At 42.3% G+C, this 21,357-nt stretch overlaps 1 protein-coding gene across 8 annotated transcripts in view; it reads right to left on the bottom strand.

Annotated features, from left to right (window-relative positions):
• UNC13B (unc-13 homolog B) overlaps positions 1-21,357 on the bottom strand; it is a 390,473-nt gene that overhangs the window by 315,285 nt on the left and 53,831 nt on the right. For all 8 annotated transcript variants that reach the window (XM_073343305.2, XM_073343304.2, XM_073343298.2 and 5 more), the window contains exons 2-4: positions 10,428-10,457; positions 7,397-7,496; positions 132-249 (exon numbers count right to left, since the gene is read on the bottom strand). In XM_073343305.2, coding sequence (XP_073199406.1) covers positions 132-249; positions 7,397-7,496; positions 10,428-10,457 — 248 coding nt within the window. The remainder of the gene's footprint in view (positions 1-131; positions 250-7,396; positions 7,497-10,427; positions 10,458-21,357) is intronic.

The following is a 21,357-nucleotide window of genomic DNA, read 5'->3' on the forward strand; positions in this document are numbered from 1 at the left end:
TCCACACACTTCCCCAAGTTTCTCAGGAGCACCTATAATTGGCATACGGTGTTATGTGCACCATGTGGCTACATTAGAGGCATAGTAACCTTGACACTGCACTTTCACATTAGTGTTCTGTGCTAGCTAACCTCATCAGACTGCCGGATGGCCTTAAGTGCAATCCACACAGTCCCGACCATCGTGTCCCAGATCAGCCCTTTGTTCCATACTTCAACAATCAGGCCCAGGTCCAGCCGACTAATCTCACTGAAAGAAAAGAAGAAGAGAAGAGGCAACGTTTAAGGGGAAACTAGACGGTAGCTGTAAACTCAGCTTCTGACTGTAAGTGGCAACCATTTGCACACAAGTGAACATATAACCTCACTTAAGCTACAGGCATTTAACAGTAGGCTACAGCCTTTTTCCAAAGGCAGTCACATATCCATCCGGTGGACTTGACACAGCCACAAGGAAACATGACGACAGCACACTGAGTGAGATCCTGGGCTGGAATACAGAGAGGTGACTTGGTTCTCTGTATTCCTGGGCTGGTTCTCTACGGTCCCCCCCCTCAGTGTGAAAGGATCAGCCACTCCCATCCCTAACGAAGGGAACAGTCATGTGATTCTCAGCCAGCAGGGGTCTAGTAGGGACATGTAACCTTCATATGCTGAGATTGGTCAAGACCTTTGTTACCAGAAGTATAGATAGGAAGGACTTCCTCCCTCCCCCATGGGTAAAGGGAGCATCTCTCATCAGTACATCTCTTCCAGATGTATCATCCCAGCGTAAGTAATTTGTTTAAGACCACTCTCCAGCATGCCCACTTGAGAGAGAGTTTAAACACTAGCCCCTAAATCCAAGGACCGCTTTTGTGTCCTCTACCAACACAGGAAGCCTACAGGTGTCATAGTCACCTTTCCTGTGAGGTAAACAGCAACTCAGGAACGCTTTGTGAAATATTGCCCTGTACTAGGCTTCCCAGCACAGGAGGGAAAAATTGGCTGCACCTTGCTTCTTGTGAACAGCAAGGAAGCCTTACAGTCTGCGTCAGGGACCCCCTGTTGGAATACGAGCGCTCTGAAGGGACACAACATTCAGGGCTCGTCTTCAGAGCATTTTTGTACAGCTGCAGTTCTTCTGAGACCAGATTTCAGGGGAATGATACACTGCAACATAGCTCCTTTTGCTTGGCAGAGTGCATCCACACAATGTTGGTCAAAGGAATTTGGAAGGCTTATAAATAGTTAATTGTCCCTCGATTGCCACCAGGCTAAAGAGTCTCGTGAATTATTCACTGACTTATTCATCACCCAGATACAGATCAATAATTGTACAACTGGGGACTGCAAACTTAAGGGTCCTCTGAGACACTCTCAGGTGGAAACAGGCTACAAAAACAAAAATACTCTTGAAACAAAAGTAAACCCTATGCCTGCAGCAAAGTAAGCGGACACCTGTTAATATCCAGCTTTCCCTTTTAGTTCCACATCTTAGGTTCTTGACCCAGGACAGGCAGGCTTTGAGTTCAGTGTTCAGACTAGCATTTGAATGAGGTATAGGTGGTATTTTTTAAAACTGAGTGCTTACACATACACAAATGTAACTTCCTGCTCTGTCAGTGCTGTCATACAAATTATTAGCTTGTTGAAAGTATCTTGGTACTTGCCCCAAACTGGAGAATTGAATCCCAAACAAAGCTCTCTACTTAACTTCAATGTACAGATCAAGAAATCAAGTGCAAAACCCCAGCCAACTTCTGTTCAAAATTTTGAGGCACTAATCAGTGAACCATCTTAGGGAGGAATTTCAGGCAAAGGAACTGCTTTGATGGCTTCAACTGTGTCTCCCTTTCTCCATCTACTGGTTAGAGTAAGGATCATTCCAAACCAGAGAACAGACAAACCAAGAAACGTTATTTCACATCAAAGTTATTTTTCTTTCTGACTTAAAATCTAAAGCTTTAATGCTGTTTCAGGGCTAGGAAGAAAGTAACCAACATTCATATTTGCAAAGAGAAAGCAGTTTTTGCTTTCTCTGTGATGTCCAGCAGTTTAAAAAGCTACTTCCGAACTAGAAAATGCTTCCAAAGACCAAAGTAGAAATGCTCTGTCTGGGGAAAAAAAAAATCTAATCTCAAATACCCCACATATAATGCTGCCAGAAGCTGAACTGCTGCCTTTTACAAGGAGTTTTAGAGCTACAAAAAATACTAAAAACACTAACTAGTTTTATCAGCCAAAGAAGCACCTTTGATTTGTTCTGCTATTTGAGAATACTTTTTTGGACAGGTCAATGTGGTACACTTTGCTGTTAAGGGAGCCTTTCCTTGGGGGAAAGAAGTGTGGATAAAAAACAATGATTTTTTTTTTTATAAAATGCTTTTTGTGGAAAAAAAGCAAACTAAAGATAGTTTTAATTAAGCTTTTGATATGGTCTCCCACAGTATTCTTGTCAGCAAGTTAAAGTAGTATGGGCTGGATGAATGGACTATAAGGTGGATAGAAAGCTGGCTAGATCGTCTGGCTCAATGGATAGTGATCAATGGCTCCATGTCTAGTTGGCAGCCAGTGTCAAGTGGAGTGCCCCAAGGGTCAGTCCTGGGGCCAGCTTTGTTCAATATCTTCATTAATGATCTGGAGGTTGGCATGGATTGCACTCTCAGCAAGTTTGCAGATGACACTAAACTGGGAGGAGTGGTAGATAAGCTAGAGGGTAGGGATAGGATACAGAGGGACCTAGACAAATTAGAGGATTGGGCCAAAAGAAATCTGATGAGGTTCAACAAGGACAAGTGCAGAGTCCTGCACTTAGGACAGAAGAATTCCACGCACTGCTACAGACGAAGGACCGAGTGGCTAGGCAGCAGTTCTGCAGGAAAGGACCTAGGGGTTAGAGTGGACGAGAAGCTGGATATAAGTCAACAGTGTGCCCTTCTTGCCAAGAAGGCTAACGGCATTTTGGACTGTATAAGTAGGAGCATGACCAACAGATCAAGAGATGTGATCCTTCCCCTCTATTCGGCATTGGTGAGGCCTCATCTGTGTCCAGTTTTGGGCCCCACACTACAAGAAGGATGTGGAAAAATTGGAAAGAGTCCAGCAGAGGGCAACAAAAATTATTAGGGGGCTGGAGCACACGATATATGAGGAAAGGCTGAGGGAACTGGGATTGTTTAGTCTGCACAAAAGAAGAATGAGGGGGGATTTGATAGCGGCTTTCAACTACCTGAAAGGGGGTTCCAAAGAGGATGGAGCTCGGCTGTTCTCAGTGGTACCAGATGAGAGAACAAGGAGCAATGGTCTCAAGTTGCAGTGGGGGAGGTTTAGGTTGCATATTAGGAAAAACTTTTTCACTAGGAGGGTGGTGAAGCATGGGAATGGGTTACCTAGGGAGGTGGTGGAATCTGTTTGCATCCAATGAAGTGAGCTGTAGCTCATGAAAGCTTATGCTCAAATAAATTTGTTAGTCTCTAAGGTGCCACAAATCCTCCTTATCTATCTCTTTCCTTAGAGGTTTTTAAGGTCAGGCTTGATAAAGCCCTGGCTGGGATGATTTAGTTGGGGATTGGTCCTACTTTGAGCAGGGGGTTGGACTAGATGACCTCCTGAGGTCCCTTCCAACCCTGATATTCTATGAATCCAAGACTCTGTATAACTTTTCATGAGTGATGTACCCGAATACTTTGATACTAATATTTAAACTGTATTGTTAAATGTATTAACCTTAATTTGGGTTATTACTGGCTATGCACTATGTATATCTTATGACTTTTAAAACAAACTTTGTATTGGGGATAATCTAAGCACTATACCCAGATGTACAGACACTTTTCTTAACTTGTGTTTTATATAATTTTTTTAACATTGGCTTTTAAATTTTTTTAAAATTTTTTAAAATTTGAATGCAGGGATAATGAAGTATTATTATCCTTACTGTGTAAGTAAAGTGCAGGAAAACTGTACTTAGCATGCCCTGATTGAGAGGGGTAATCCTAAACTGAACCTCACTTGCTGAGCAGGGAGTAGGGATGTCAAACCCCAGTGAAGAAGAGAATGGGTAGTGTGGTGGCAGGTGTTCTGACCTGGTGGTGTACACTTTGCCCGATGAAGTGAGCTATAGCTCACGAAAGCTTATGTTCAAATAAATTGGTTAGTCTCTAAGGTGCCACAAGTACTCCTCTTCACTTTGCCCAAAGAGTCCTAGATGCCGTTTGATCTGCCCCTTTGCGTTTTTGACAGAGCTGATTGAACTCAATTGAGAGTCCTTGTTTCTGGCTGGTGATTCCTAGAGCTGACATCACTGCTGAGCTAGGGGCTAAGCCTTAGACCTTGAATGGGCACAGTCAAAGACAACACAGAGACTGCACTGAATGCGAAGTTCCCCACTACTTGCTGAAATCACTAAGCCCTGAGGCAGAAATCATTAAGACCTGAGTTAAGCAGAAGAACCTCAGAATGTGACATCGCGGGAGCAACAAGCAGCAGCAGAAAGGAGCAGCCACAGAGCAACGGCAGCAGCTGTAAGCCATTTGCAGAGGCAGCAGCAGAGGCATTGCTCAACACCCTCCCGCACCCCGGGGTAGGAGGTGAACCCTGTGAATGCACCTCTGAACTCTGGGTCAGTACTAATCAAGGACAACCAACTGTGAGTCGAGTACAGCAAAAGGAAAGGGGAGTGATGTGTTAATGGGACATGCATTGGTTGGATCTTCCCACTGTAAGGTGGGAAACTGAGGCAAAGGACACTGCCCAACGCACTGTAGGGTCATGTTTGCTTAGGGTCAGGTGCTTTTGAATGTGATTGTGGTGTTTTCCCAAATTAATGCTGGGTTCCCTTTCCCTTTTATTAAAAGTTCCCTTTTCTTGTGCACAGGGTTGGTGCTTGCAAGTGGGGAAGCATTGCCTCCAAGGGGCACCCAGGGGTGATATTAAGGTTTCTCAAATTACTGGGTGGGGGCTCAAGTCGGTTCTATTTTGTATTAAAAGGAACCCTTAGAGATCAAACCCAGCCCTTCTTGCTGCTGACTACACCTAGCAGAAGCGTTATACACACACAAATATTTTTCTTTAAAAAAAACAAGAACATATGTAAACAGGATTTTCTCATGTTTTTTGAGGTTTTTATGAAAACATGTTGTATGTTTCAACCAAAACCAAAAAGAATCCAATGTTGTTTATCTGTATTGCAAACAGTTCAGTTTTCACAGATCCCTCTATAGTATTTTTATCCCACAATCAAAACCTGGTTTACAACATTTCAAAGCAAAGAGGACTAAGTTAGCTTGGGAGTCCAGCTTTACTACAGTGTCAGTAAACCAACAGAAAATTTCCATTACCGAACGGGGCTGATGTAGACCTACTCAATGCCATTAAGAATGACCAGTGTCAAAACTTCAAAGGAAATACAACAACTCTTCAGATTAACCCTCAAAGCCATCAAAACACAGCACACTGGCAAACAGTCACAGTCAAGGAATTGTCAAGGCCTCATCAATACGCAGAGGTACATGCAAACATCAATGCCCAAGTGAAGAACTGAGGCCAAAGACACCCCTCTCAACTAAGATCACCATTGCACGTAAACCACAAGAGCCACAAGCCCTCATCATCTCTAAGGGGTATTGGACACTTGACAGCTTCAGCCACATGGCTATGTAGTAGGACACTGGGGAACTTGAAGAGAAGAGGACAAACCAACAAGGCATCCAAGACAAAAATCAAAGCCCTCAGTGGTGGAGAACTATATCTGGCTTTAACAACTGCAGTCTGGAATAAGAGATCCTTTGCTGGAAGCAGTAGGAAAGGAGCTGAAGAACATGCTAAAAGGCACTAATGCAATTGCAGCTGATCTCCAAACAAGACTTCCCTACAGATGCCTCAAAGGGTCAAAAATCTTTGAAAGCTATAGGAGGTTCCGCAACATTGCCAGCTTCGAAGCACAGGACTCAAGAGCAGGAATCCAGTCCATCTGACGTCTCTAGAGAATGTCAATCCCTGGATTGGTCCTACCACAGCACAGTGAGCACTCTATCCCGACAGCAGAGGTTTCACAACCTTTCCATAGATTAAAGATCTTCTCATGGGCCACCTCTCATTCACTGTACATCATCTCATTCACTGTACCACTGGGAGGAGTGGTAGATACGCTGGAGGGGAGGGATAGGATACAGAGGACCTAGACAAATTGGAGGATTGGGCCAAAAGAAATCTGATGAGGTTCAATAAGGATAAGTGCAGGGCCCTGCACTTAGGACGGAAGAATCCAATGCACCGCTACAGACTAGGGACCCAATGGCTAGGCAGCAGTTCTGCGGAAAAGGACCTAGGGGTGACAGTGGACGAGAAGCTGGATATGAGTCAGCAGTGTGCCCTTGTTGCCAAGAAGGCCAATGGCATTTTGGGATGTATAAGTAGGGGCATAGCGAGCAGATCGAGGGACGTGATCGTTCCCCTCTATTCGACATTGGTGAGGCCTCATCTGGAATACTGTGTCCAGTTTTGGGCCCCACACTTCAAGAAGGATGTGGATAAATTGGAGAGAGTCCAGCGAAGGGCAACAAAAATGATTAGGGCTCTAGAACACATGACTTATGAGGAGAGGCTGAGGGAGCTGGGATTGTTTAGCCTGCAGAAGAGAAGAATGAGGGGGGATTTGATAGCTGCTTTCAACTACCTGAAAGGGGGTTCCAAAGAGGATGGCTCTAGACTGTTCTCAATGGTAGCAGATGACAGAACGAGGAGTAATGGTCTCAAGTTGCAGTGGGGGAGGTTTAGATTGGATATTAGGAAAAACTTTTTCACTATGAGGGTGGTGAAACACTGGAATGCGTTACCTAGGGAGGTGGTAGAATCTCCTTCCTTAGAGGTTTTTAAGGTCAGGCTTGACAAAGCCCTGGCTGGGATGATTTAACTGGGAATTGGTCCTGCTTCGAGCAGGGGGTTGGACTAGTTGACCTTCAGGGGTCCCTTCCAACCCTGACATTCTATGATTCTATGATCCACCCTGTATAATGAATGAGGCAGGAGTCTATACAATAGGGTTGCTAACTTTGACAAACTATTCCGGGAGATGTTGACGTAATGTCATTTTCTTAAAATATCCTATAAAACTCTCCCAGGTTGCTTTCAGTAGTCACCTGGAGATTGCTGACAATTCTGGGAGACTCCAAACCAACCCTGGACAGTTGGCAACCCTCCTATACCATTAAAATTACTGTATTACACATACATACAGTGAGGCAGATTTCACTGGCAGCCTACATTTTTGACATTTCCCGACTTACGTACTTGATTTTAGAACAGTAAGAGAATCTTAAAACCACCGTTTGTACCAGTAACAGTTGGCCATGGTATTTCTTTTTAAGGATTGATCTTTCTATGCACATCTGGTTGTTGTACAGCACTGTACTTACAACATGAAGTCTTGTTCCCAGCAGGGCTGGTCCCCTCGCACGGCAACTGTTGTACTCTTCACATTTTGCACTTTCAAGGTCACGTAGGTATTGAATTTATCTAAACAAAGAGTAAAATGGTTCCTTTTTGCTATTACCATCGCTTACAAAATCAACATTGTAAAGTCGCTAGTTGTTATACTACGCACAGGAAGTGCTACTGGTGGGCACATTATCTGACGGTGGGCACATTTTCTGGCTATTTATCAAGTCCATAAGAAAACGTATTTGAAAAAAAAATCTTTCATGGATTTGCATCTTCCACAAAAATGTTACCCTCAATTTCTGAGAGAGGAGAGATTCATACAGGACTGAATAAAATCATTTTCTCTCTAAACTGAGGACAAACTGTTGACAAACAAAATGATCTACAGTAAGTTAACAGCAACTTTAAAAGAAAATATCAAATCCTGAAGAAAAACAAATACAAGTGACTACTTGCCCAAAGGCAGGTGGGGGAAACTAGACCTAAAGGCCAGGACATCATCTATCCCTAAACAGATGCAGTAACCAAAAATGTGTACAACATGCACTGAGGGACACAGTCTGAAGTTAACTGAGATACTCTCATGAATCTGGATCCTCCTCTGTGACACCATGTATAAGGGTTTCTGAGAACAAGTTAGTGAAAAAATATATTTTGAAATTTATGCAGCTTAATATTAAGCCAGCTGTACTAAAAGAACAAGCCACATTGTCATGTTTTGACAGTGAGTTTATATATATATATATATATATATCTGAAAAAAAGCTAATTACCTTGTAGTATTTCTACCCAACACAATTCCGAACCATACCTCCTTTGTAGCTGCTATTTATTCCTTACTAGCCATAATGAAAAGATGTGTGGGTGTAGGCCGATATAAAGTTTAAACACCCAGCAATCTGAGAACGAACAAGCTCCCATTTAAGGAGCAGTTATTGCCTGAGGCACTCAACCAATCACATCAACCTCTGCACAAGTCATGTACTAAACAAGCAGAATGTAAATTTCAAAAGGAGGAAACATTTAAGCAACGCAGTGTCCCAGTATAGCTATTCTCAAAAAAAGTCAGATCATAGTCCATTATTACTCAGATTCATGATCAAAACTGCAGACTGGTGCTGCAGGCTACACTAGCATATCCTAGCAATTGGCCACACAGACTGATGAGGAAGATTTCTGCACTCTTAGCCAAGAAATCAGAACTGTGATCGACTGTAACTGCGCCTACTGTGTACGGGAATTGTGAAGTCGGACAGTACCCCAGAACCAAAAGGATGACAGGGAAGCAGCATAGTCCAGTGGTTTAGATAAAATTGGGAGTCATTGGACTCTGGGTTCTATTCCCAATTTTACCACTGTCACACAATAAGATGCTGTATATGTCAATGAAGCCATGCACAGCTCAGCATGAGTCCCATGTAGCGAAAGATTATGCAACCATACAAATCACTGCATAATTGCCTTTGTTTTCAGGCTGCCACATAACTATGCTCCAGAAACTGTTTTCATTTCGTTAAAAATTAAGTGCCTAGCCCTTGTTGCAAATATAATCTTTAAAACATGAATAAAATACAAACTGATTGTGCAGACTGCTGGAAACAATAATTCTGGGGAAAGTATGAACTGCTGTCATTCATCTTATATAGGGAATTAACACTGAATTTTAATACTTTGTGTGTAAACAGTACTATTTCACTGCCGATCATTTTAGTAGAAATATTCAGCTACTGTACTTCATATTTGAATACAATTCTCAATACTGGATCACTTTGTAGACTGTAAGCTCTTGGGGCCAGGGGCTCTTTTTTTTTTATGTGTTTTACATTATGTGTACACAACGCTTGGCACAATTGGATTCTCACCCCCAATCAGGGCCTTTAAGCACTATGATAATAGAAAGTATTAAACATTTGTTATAGCAACACCCAAAGGGTTCAGTCAGGATGAGGGCCCCATTGTGCCAGGCATTATTTTCCAGTTAATCATTGGAACAACTGACCAAAGGCTGTGGTAGATTCTCCATCACTGAACATTTTTAAGTGAAAACTGGCAGTTTTTCTAATAGTTTCTCTAGTTCAAACAGGAATTAATCCAGGAAAGTCTTATGGCAAATGCTATACAGGAGGTCAATGGTCTCTTCTAGCCTTATCTATGAAACTATTGTATCTAGAGAGAGTCTCTGATTGGGAGAGTTTATATTAGAACAGGGGTGCCCAACCTAAGGCCCACGGGCCACACGCAGATAACCAGAGCATTTCATAAGATCCATGACCTGCTTCAACACAATATATTAACAGCCAGTTCATTTGTGTTTTGTTGTAATATTTACATCATGTTAGTTTACAAAAGAGTGTAAACAGACAATACTGTACATAGAAGCAACCTATCTAAATACATACAAAACAAGCAGAAAAAATATAAACCGATACAATGACTTAAAGTCTTATTAAAATACGTAGAATCTGTTTGACCCACACAAGGTTGTGCTTGGATTTATGTGGCCCTTCCGGGTAATAAGGTTGGGCACCACTGAACTAGAAGACACGCAAAGGGGTTGGGGACGAGACCTATAACATACAAGCCAGAGAACAAGGTGACTTTGGCCCAATTTTGTTGCTTACATGTTTTTTCGATGGAGGCATTCAAGTTTTGTCATCACCTTGGACAGGGCATAGGGACTGGCTGGAGTGGAGGGAGCTGGTACGAATAATGGAGTAGGAAGAGGAAGGAAGCTCATCACTCACCCAGCCACCGTTAGCAAGCAGTGTTTCATAGGCAACGCAGCAGAAGAGAGTCTGAATGAGGAATTTGAGGGAGGATAAAGTAGTGTCTGTTTTAGATTCCATCATGAAATCTCTCATTCATAAGGGGTAGCATGGAAGAAGCACAAAATTGCTTGAGAGAAGAACTGGCTGGGGCAGGAAAGGCTGGGAATGTTGGCCAAGCAAAGGCAGCTGTCAACCTCACAGGTTAATGACTGTTTAGAGCACGAAAAGTCTAGCTTACCTGGAGGCCCCTGGAGTTTTGCTTTTTTCACTGTGAAGAAAAAAAATACACATTCAGTGATTTTGTCATAGTAACCATTTTATTCTAGGCATTACACAACACAAGATCTGTCAAGCACTCAACACAGGACTGCGCGACAGGGGTTCTGTGTGTTCTGATCCCATTTTTCATTTTATAACAAACCTGTGCCACAGATTTCTACTGTAAACTGGGGTAATTAGCTCAGAAAGGTAGTTGTGAGGATTAGTTAATGTTTGTACAGTACTTTGAAAGTCATCATTGACTTTACATATACATTATAACTGCACTTAAGTCTCTTGCAAACCAGAAGCTATTAGCATTTGAGTTTTCCATACCATCTAATTTGTATGTTAAAGAAGCAATCCTGTAAAAAATTCTATTCTACGTTCTATTCTCAAACTGTGGGTGAGTACAGAGTAGAGGTGGTTGGGACATTTTTGATCAAATGTATTTTTGTTTCAATATGTTGTATCTAAGCTCAAACATTTCACTCAGACATATTTGATTCTACCAGGAAGGTTTCAGAGGTCCATGACGGACACACTAGTCATTTCCAGAGCGTAAGAAAAATTATTTTAAAAAAAATCTGATCTTTTACACAATTCTGTTTCACAAAAATATTCAAGGAGTTTTGGTTTTGTTCCAGTGAGGAATGAAAACAAATTCCAAGACCTTGAAAATTGTCGCAAAATCTTTTCCGTGCAGAGATGCCAGGTCACATGGTTCTGGCTCTTCCTACATGTTTTCAACCGCTTCTACGGTCATCTAAAGATATTCAGGTTTCAGAGTAGCAGCCATGTTAGTTTGATATTCAGTAGAAGATGCTGGGCACTTATAAATGCAGCTAGGACTAAAGAGGCTAACCAGCCTTGGCTCAGCTCTTCTCCCCCACTTTTGTCCTGGTTTCTTAGATGTTTCCAGCAGTCATCCTGGGCAGGGATTCAGTGAAGAACGAACCCTGATTAAGTCACTTCCCTGTCTTAATAGGATTTACATATGGCAGGAATCCTTTGTTTCCCATTAGATTCCCACCTCCTATTAGTGGAAAAATACTAGTAGTCCAACATGGAGTCCAGTACCAGGTGACATGATCACATGACTGCAGGTTTCAGAGTAGCACCTGTGTTAGCCTGTATTCTCAAAAAGAAAGGAGTACTTGTGGCACCTTAGAGACTAAGCAATTTATTTGAGCATAAGCTTTTGTGAGCTACAGCCGATGAAGTGAGCTGTAGCTCACGAAAGCTTATGCTCAAATAAAACGGTTAGTCTCTAAGGTGTCACAAGTCCTCCTTTTCTTTTTATGACTCTGCAGTGTCAAAACACTCATGAGTCAAAGGTTGTTTGCAGCATCTCAGGAAGGTGGGAGATTAGCATCTTCAAAGTCCTAGTGTTCTCCCTAATTGCCCATCCAGGCTGATGGCATTCTGTCTGGTGGACGTTCCCCAGGTGTAAGCCTACTTGGAATTGTTACATAGTCAATATTCTTAACTTCAGATTCAAAAATGATACATGCATACAAATAGGATAATCATATTCAGTAAATCAACCTTTCCAATGATAGCTTACATGATCCATCTTGCACACAACACATCTTAGTTATGCCATATTCATATCATAACAATATCTCTGAAGAATATGGGGCATAGTGTCACATGAATAAACAGTTTATTTGTTTATATGCGCACACACACAGTTATAAACTTGCTTCTAGCAGGCCTTAAAAAAGGTTTTCAAGAGGATCTTCAATGAAGACTGGGTGGTAATCAAGAAAGCTAGTTTAGGAAAGATGTTCCACAAACAAGGGACAACATGGAAAGAAAGCACCATCATGTCATTAAAAAAAAGATACACTGATATCTTCAAGGAGTAGGTAACATGTCTAATTCACATAGTTTAAGAAGCAAGAATAATTATTATAACGTTACCATATTTACATTGTTTAGTCTGCGGAAAAGAAGAATGAGAGGGGATTGGATAGCTGCTTTCAACTACCTGAAAGGGGGACCAAAGAAGATGGATCTAGACTGTTCTCAATGGTAGCCGATGACAGAACGAGGAGTAATGGTCTCACGTTGCAGTGGGGGAGGTTTAGGTTGGATATTAGGAAACACTATTTCACTAGGAGGGTGGTGAAGCACTGAAATGCGTTACCTGTGGAGGTGGTGGAATCTCCTTCCTTTGAAGTTTTTAAGGTCAGGCTTGACAAAGGCCTGGCTGGGATGATTTAATTGGGTATAGGTCCTGCTTTGAGCATGGGGTTGGACTAGATGACCTCCTGAGGTCCCTTCCAACCCTGATATTCTATGATTCTATATATTTGTGTACATTTCCAAATGCATAGACAGTCTACCCATGTTATTTTTCCAGTGGATAAGGGCCACCTCTCACTGGTTGGGGGTTTACATATGTTGCACTTTGACAAGCTCACAGACTCACTGGCACTATAAAGTATGAACACCTAAAAACTATATCTCCAAGTTCCTGCTAACTTTTCTAGTGCAAATGCCATAGCATTTACAAGAAAACATACCTAATCAGCTGAAAGGTAAGACGCACCTGAGAGTGAAAATGACTTGAGAACTAAAGAAGCAATTACCTTTTCTCCAGAACAGAACACTTGTGCTGGAAGGCCATACTGACTGACCATCAAGCAAAATATTTCTGTGTAGAAACAGTAATAATGAATACTGGCAGTTATGGAACCACCAGAACAGAACTACAAGAAAAGGTCAGTTGCCAGCATCTCATCCTAACACTGAAAAATACTTTACAAGTGTATATATTCCGAGTCGAAAGGATAGGATCTATGTAACGTTCTCTCCATACAACAGGACAGGAATATTTCAACCAGAAGCTAGAACTGTTCTGCTAAAGGCTAGAACTGCTGAGAGGTGTGTGTTTATAATGTGTAATATAAAAAGTGTGAGCTCATGCACACTGTTCCCCAAAGATGGAATCTCAGATGATGCTGTGTAACAACTGGTACAAACAGATATACACCACGCAGGTCTAAGGATTCCAGGTGACTCCCTGGGGTGGCTGATCAACTCCTCTTTGAACCACACAGGTATTGAAGCTTCTTAACAATTTCAAGTCTGGCACAGGGCAGTCTACCCACTTCCCAGCTGACTATGGGGACAAAGTATGAAGACAGGTGCTCTTTAGGATCCTCTGTCAATGCTTCTAGGGTGAGGTGACGTTGAATTGCCTTTAACACTCTGCTCCTCTTTTCTGGATGACAGGAGAAAGGAATGTTAAGGAGAGGGGGGAGATGCAGGTTATTATATAACTCCAAATGTTAGTGGATCTTTCCTCGTGGTCAGGAATAGTAAGATTCCACTGCTGCTGGCAGTGAAGCAGACCACTGCCAACGCAGAGACTCAGAAGTTATTATGACAGTACCCACTGCCACAGTGTGCTAGTAGCTTTCGACAATTACAAAGGTGACCGTCTGTACCACAGAGTGTACAGTCTCGAGTTGCCAACACATTGGGGCCTCAAACAAAAGTGGAGGATCCTTTTGCTCTGTTAGTAAAGGCTCCTCTGCCCTGGTTTACAGAAGGAATTCTATCTGATGCTAGCCTGAGAGGTAGAGGTTTTGTGTACTCTACACCGACTGTGGTGCTCTGTCCTCCACTATTCTGAGCCACTTATTAGAGGTTCATAAGCCCACTTTGGCCTTGGCTAACAGAGCTGAATCTTAGATCAGGCAGAATAGAGCCTCATGTTTTAAACTCCAGAGGCTGTGGGTTCAATCCCTGCTGCTGAAAAGCCTGCCCAGGGACATGGCACTACCAATTTTTATACGCACACAGTGTGTGTGTGTATATACACATACATATATATAATTGTATGTAATTAAATAATTATATATAAATTATACAGGAGGCAGAAGCGGCAAAGAATCCTGTGGCACCTTATAGACTAACAAACGTATTGGAGCATAAGCTTTCGTGGGTGAATACCCACTTTGTCGGATGCATGTGAAGGAAGCAGAGTTGTGCTTAATTCCCCACCAAATCCTTAAGGGCTTAGTTGAGGGGTTTTCCCAAAGAGGCATTTTCATCCCAACCCACTGCCTCAGCCCAGAGCCCCCTCCTGCACCCCAAACCCTTCATCCTCAGCCCCACCCCATAGCCCACACCCCCAGCTGGAGCCCTTAATTCTTCTCGCACTCCAACCCCGAGCCAGCCTGCTGAAAATGAACGAGTGAGGCAGGCTGGGGGAAGAGAGTGAGCAATGGGGGGGGGGGAAGGAGTGAGAGGGGCGGGGCCTCAGAAGGGGCAGGGCAAGGGTGTTCGGTTTTGTGGAAGTAGAAAGTTGGTGACCCTAGTGACAATTCAGGGAATTAAATTCATTTTTTTCATATCATTTATGATTGAACCTGTATTGTAAATTAGAACCCTCATGTTTTATCTGATACTACTTTGTGTCCTGTGTTGAGAGCCAGTTTGAACTGGTCTACGTGTGGCCTGTTTGTGATGCATAACAACCACATTTCTCATCCTATGGAAAACTAACATGGAAAGTTGTGCTGAGTCATGAATGGTTTTCTGAAGGATCTGCTCTAGTTTCAACAGGAATTATTTTGGGAAAGTCCTACGGCCCATGTTCTACAGGAGGTCAGACTAGATGATCACAGCAGTCCCTTCTGGGCTTCGACTCTATGAATCAACCAGATGGCTCCCAAGTACTATTGGCTTGCTAACTACTCTTATCCACTTCACTACCCCAACGAAACAAGGGGGTGGTGCAAGTAAATCCAGTATGACTGGGGCTAAATGACTAAGACTGTGTTCGTAAGCAGGAGTGGTTCTGTGTTCAAGGGCCATACCTCCAACAGGAAGAGAAGAGACAGCTAGTGGAGAGGAAGCAAAAAAGACTTTGCCCTCCCCCAAGGACACTGACCAAGACCCAACAACTCTTAGGAATGGTGAGGACTGAAGGCAAATTGCGTTCAGATATTTTGTTGTTTCATCTTAGATTACGTAACACTTGTGCTGTCTAGGAGTAAACTGAGGCTTGTACATACCACCACTTGTCGGTAAAGTTAAGCTGCTCAGGGGTGTGAATAAGCCTCCCTTTGAGCAATGTAAGTTATACCAACTTAAGCGCCGATGTGAACAGCTCTATGCTGGTGGGAGAGCGTCTAATAGAGGTGGATTTACTGCCAACAGGAGAGCTCTCTCTCTTCGGCATAGCGCTTCTTCACCAGAAGCACTACCCCAGTGCAGCTGTGCTGTTATGATGCTTCTAGTGTAGACTAGCCCAGAATGTTACAGAAGTTCCTTTGGAAAGCCTGTGTTTCTTACTTTGCCTGTCACATTGTCCCCCAAAGAGTTTAATTATAAACAAGAAAGTCCACAAGGGTGAAGCTTCGGGGAAAGTGTGCACAGGCAAACAGGGAAGTTTGGGATTTTCTGCACAGGTTACAGGGCCAAGGACAGTTGGACCCCTGTCCCACATCCCAAGAAGAGGTGCCAGCCAAGGCTACACCAAGAACATTGGGCCCTGGAAGCAAAAAATGGAAACAATGACCCAACTCTACCAAAACCCAGCAGACTTGAAAGTCTGGGGGATCCAAAGGTTCAATCCAATATAGCAAACTGGTGACCATCCACTAAATGGAGACTCAACCATGACGGTAAATGCATCACCCCAGACAAAGTAAAAATATTAGAAATTAACCCTCCCATCAAAAATCAATGTTTCCCACTTATTTGTAGAAGACACTGGTTACTCAGTCACTTCTAAGCTCTGGGAATGCAGCATTTTGAAACTGTAATTGTTACATCCTACTTCGCTTCAAACAGCAGCTCTCAGCAAATTTGGCAGCCGTGAGAGAGCTCTGTCATTCAGGAGCAAACGTGAAATTGTGCTGAATGGTAATCCTCCTATGCTCAGCGGGGGGTAAAAAATGAAACAAATGCTAGCAAACAAGAGATGAAACTGTAGTCTAGAAATAGAGCTTTGAGCTGCCAGGTGAGCGATCTGGGTATGAAAACCACAAAGATATGCTCACCTTCCTGCTGCAGTTACTGCAGAGACCATAGTGAATTTAGTCCTAGGGAGAGGGGGTGCAGAAGTACCTTGGGTCACTCGATGACCTATTAGAGTAAAAATCCTCCAGTCCACCTCCCCTTGAAGGATATGGTCATATCTATTGCAGGACTGACAGACAACAGATCAATTGATATCTTGACACAAAGTATATGGGAGTGGGAAGAACTAGTGGCAAGGTCTGGTTGCTGAAAAAACAGCCAATGTCTCCCAAAAAGAACTAGCCAGAGTCTGTCACCACCTTGGTATTATTTGAAAGGACTAAAAGACAAAGTTAACCCCCTATCAACTATCCAGATTTCAAAATGTGAGATTCCAAAGGCTACCCATTTCTGATTTGAAACCACTAGTATGCTGAAGCTTTTACAAGCTTTAGAATATTACTGGACCCCAATGCCTAAAAGTTCTCTTCATTACAAAAAAGTGTGTGGAAAAAATGTTAAAACTGTCCCCATTCTTCTTCTGCTCAAGCTGATAACACAGAGAATAATGTGGTGATAGTATTTCTGAACCACAAAATCGGGAGAATAGTTTTGGACTGTCGCACCAGAAACCAACTGGATCAGAGATCACACTCAAAAGAACAGTCTCCTCTCCATAATCATAGCTTCTAAAAGAAACACATTCTTATTCAGGAAAGTGTTAAATGTGATATGGAATTTCTCAATGAATTTGTGGTTTCAGGCTCACCTTTTGCATTTGCTTTGCTAAATACGGGGATATAGATACAGAGAGAGTGAGCAGATGTCCAAAAGATTACATTCCAACTAAATCCAGCACATGATTTACAGAGCTGGTCATTCACCACACTGCACAACAAAATCCACATCCATTCCATGAAAAAGAACAAAATATCTGAAACCAGGTTTGGGTACTGGGGGAGAAACAGCGAGAAGCTACAGTTTAATTGGTGGTCTCCAACTAAATTTAACAAAAAGCTTGCAAAAATGTTTTGCCAGCATCAGCTCTTTCATATAAACCTTTAGTCCTGAATTATTTCCCTCCTCCCCCGAAAAAATTAAAACAATGCTATTATATTGGGTTCTCTCAGGAAGCTCTGGCCATGTCCCCGACTGTACACAAAAGCGGTAGGATTGCAGTAGTTCAGACTTGCATTTAACTCAGTTTGTAAGTTTGTCACACACAGAAGCATCAGATTTCCCTGCTCCATTATATAGCGTTGTATGAGCGCATGGTGCTTTACTTGCAAAAATAAAAGACAACTCCCCTGCTTATACTCCAAAATTAGACCCAATCACCAAATACTCTGCCTGCATACAGGAAGTGGCACAGGTAGGACAGTATTGAAACAGAAAGAAGAATCCCCATTGAGAATATTCTCCATAATTTTTCAAGTTTCCTTTTGTCAGAGGTCCAGGAATGTTGCCTGCCTCCTGACTCCGTAGTTCTAAACCATTCCTAACTACTGTACCTCCTTCATGAGTCTGATTTGTCTTGTGTACCCCCAAGTTTCACCTCATTTAAAAACTACTTGCTTACAAAATCAAACATACAAACGTGTCACAGCACACTTACTGAAAAATTGCTTATGTTCTCATTTTTACCATATAATTATAAAATAAAGCAATTGGAATATGAATTTTGTACTTACATTTTAGTGTATAGCATTAGAACAATATAAAGTCATTGTCTGTATGAAATTTTAGTTTGTACTGACTTTGCTAGTGCTTTTTATATACCCTGTTGTAAAACTAGGCAAATATCTAAATGAATTGAGGTACTCCCTGGAAGACCTCTGGATACCCCCAGGCATACACATATCCCTGGGTTGAGAACCACTGCCCTGACCCACCAATACATGCCCCATCCTTACAAGTTTATTGTACTTTTCTATCTTTAAAATAATCCCTACTCTTTCAGATCCCTCACCAGTTTCTAGGGACTGTGCCAATTATTTGTATATAACAAATGTTTCTTCCAAAATACAATATAAAAAAGAAAACTGAGATCTGAGAAGCATCCAGCTTAAAATTAGAACAGACTCGCCAAGATTATAAAAAGGTTAAGATTCAATCAACTAGTCTAGACTAAAGAACCCAAATCCTAAAGACTGCAAATTCTGGCACTGACCTTCTATTACTAAGATTCTGTGACCCCAAAAAAAAAAAAAATCTCACTTAGACAGACCTCTGCAAAATGTTTAAATTCACAAAAAGGAACAGCCCAGGAGCTGGTCAGAGTCTGCATTCAACCCCACCCTTTGTAAAAGCAGGGGCAGCTCTAAACTGCTCCAGTCACAGAGAAAGTGGAATTTCAGCTGAATGTACATTTCAACTCTTCAGCTTCCTGCATCAGACTTGACTACGTACCTACTATTCAATTTAATGACATGTGGCTCATTCAATATTTATCAATTAAACTGACGTAAGTCAAGCTCTAAAAAGTTGAACACAAATGGAAAAAGTAACAAAGATTTGCTGGCATTTTTTGTGCCTTAGATGTAGCAGTGCTGTATTACGACCATCCAAAAAAGAAAGAGCAAGTCAGTGCCACCTTTTTCCTCACAGCCTGTCTGGAAGGGGCAGCATCTTTTACTTTTCACATCCATCCGCAACAGAATTATTTGTCTATTTCCTCCTTTTAAGTGTCAGTTATTTCTCACCAATATTTTGTTACCATGAGAAAACATTTACTTTGGGATCAGACTAGATTTCTTCAACCTTTCCCAAATAAACCAAGAAAGACTCAAATAGCTTCAAGCTTCATTAATTACAGCAAATCTCAAACTGAGCCAAGCTAGGCTTCCCCTCCCCACTGAAAGCCCAGGCTCCAACCTTAACTCACCTTTTGCTACCAGATCTGCTGGATTTTCAGGCAGCAGGCCTGCCCACTCGATTCTTTGGGAGTTTTCCAGTCGTCTCATTCCTCACCTCAGGTGCACCTTTAAGGGTCCAGGAAGAACAGGAACCTACCCAACTGCTCCACTCATTCTATAGCAACAAGGCTGATACATCATTTCTCCATACCTGCCACGTGTCATGCCCTGATGTGATGCTTATACATTTTGCAGCCCTGACATGCCTACACACATTTCAGATGGTGTCATTCACAAGAGACTCCAATACAGTTAATACCCTGTAACCTAACAGAAAGTGTCCTGGATGTGGGTGACAGGAATTCTATACCCTACCTCTTTCACAGACCCCTTAATATTTCTGTATTTCACAACCTTTATTACTGAGCAAAGCCTTATGCTTAGTGCAGGGCCAGCTCCAGGCACCAGCTTTCCAATCAGGTGCTTGGGGCAGCATTTAGAATGGAGCAGCAGTGTGCCCCCAAGGTGGCAATTCGGCGGCAACGCCACCACGCTTCCCAACGCAGCGGCTTCCGGTGGCAGTGGCAATTTGGCAGCGACTGCTTGGGGCGGCAAAATTGGTAGAGCTGTTTCTGGCTCAGTGTGACAAATATGGCCGTTTCCTACATATCTTTGGGAGACATTATTGAATTAAGTTTAAATGTAACTAAAAGGTAGGCATAAATAGTCAGTTTTCACAGTGGAGAGGTAAATAGCAGGGTTTCCCAAAGATCTATACTAGGACCAATGCTGTTCAAAATATTCATCAATGATCTGGAAAAGGATGTGAACCAGGAGTACTCCATTTTTTGTCAAAGTCCAAATTTCTTGGTCAATGTATAGTCAAGGTCCAGACTTCAGGATAAATAATAAAAACAATAATGATAATTAGTCAATAAAAAGATTTCTGGGTCCATTCAAAAGCATCTGGCAGTCCAGATTTGGCCCGCGGTCCACCTATTGACTACCCCTGGTGTAAAACAGTATGATACAAATCTGACTGCAAAAAGTTACAAAGGGATCTCACAAAACTGGGTGATTGGGCAACAAAATGGGAGATGAAGTTTAATGTTGATAAATGCAAAGTAATGCACATTGGAAAGCATAGTCCCAACTATATTATATATATATATATATATAATGGTGGGGTCTAAATGAGCTGTTACCACTCAAGAAAGATCTTGGAGTCATTGTGGATAGTTCTCTGAAAACATCCACTCAATGTGCAGTGGCAGCCAAAAAAGGGAACAGAACGCTGGGAATAATTAAGAAAGGGATAGATAATAGGACAGAAAATATCATGTTGCCTCTATATAAATCCATGGTATGCCCACATCTTGAATACTGTGTGCAGATGTGGTCGCCCCATCTGTAAAAAGATCTATCCATCTATTGGAATTGGAAAAGGTTCAGAAAAGGGAAACAAAAATTATTAGGGGTATGGCATGGCTTCCATATGAGGAGAGATTAATCAGACTGGGACTTTTCAGCTTGGAAAAGAAACGGCTAAGGGGAGATATGATTGAAGTCTATAAAATCATGACTGGTGTAGAGAAAATAGATAAGGAAGTGTTATTTCCTTTTGACACGGTCTCCCACAGTATTCTTGTCAGCAAGTTAAGGAAGTATGGGCTGGATGAATGCACTACAAGGTGGGTAGAAAGCTGGCTAGATTGTCGGGCTCAACGGGTAGTGATCAATGGCTCCATATCTAGTTGGCAGCCGGTATCAAGTGGAGTACCCCAAGGGTCGGTCCTGGGGCTGGTTTTGTTCAATATCTTCATAAATGATCTGGAGGATGGTGTGGATTGCACCCTCAGCAAATTTGCGGATGATACTAAACTGGGAGGAGTGGTAGATACGCTGGAGGGGAGGGATAGGATACAGAAAGACCTAGACAAATTGGAGGATTGGGCCAAAAGAAATCTGATGAGGTTCAATAAGGATAAGTGCAGGGTCCTGCACTTAGGACGGAAGAACCCAATGCACAGCTACAGACTAGGGACCGAATGGCTAGGCAGCAGTTCTGCGGAA

Source organism: Lepidochelys kempii, chromosome 5, assembly GCF_965140285.1.
Source record: "Lepidochelys kempii isolate rLepKem1 chromosome 5, rLepKem1.hap1, whole genome shotgun sequence".
Lineage (NCBI taxonomy): Eukaryota > Metazoa > Chordata > Testudines > Cheloniidae > Lepidochelys > Lepidochelys kempii.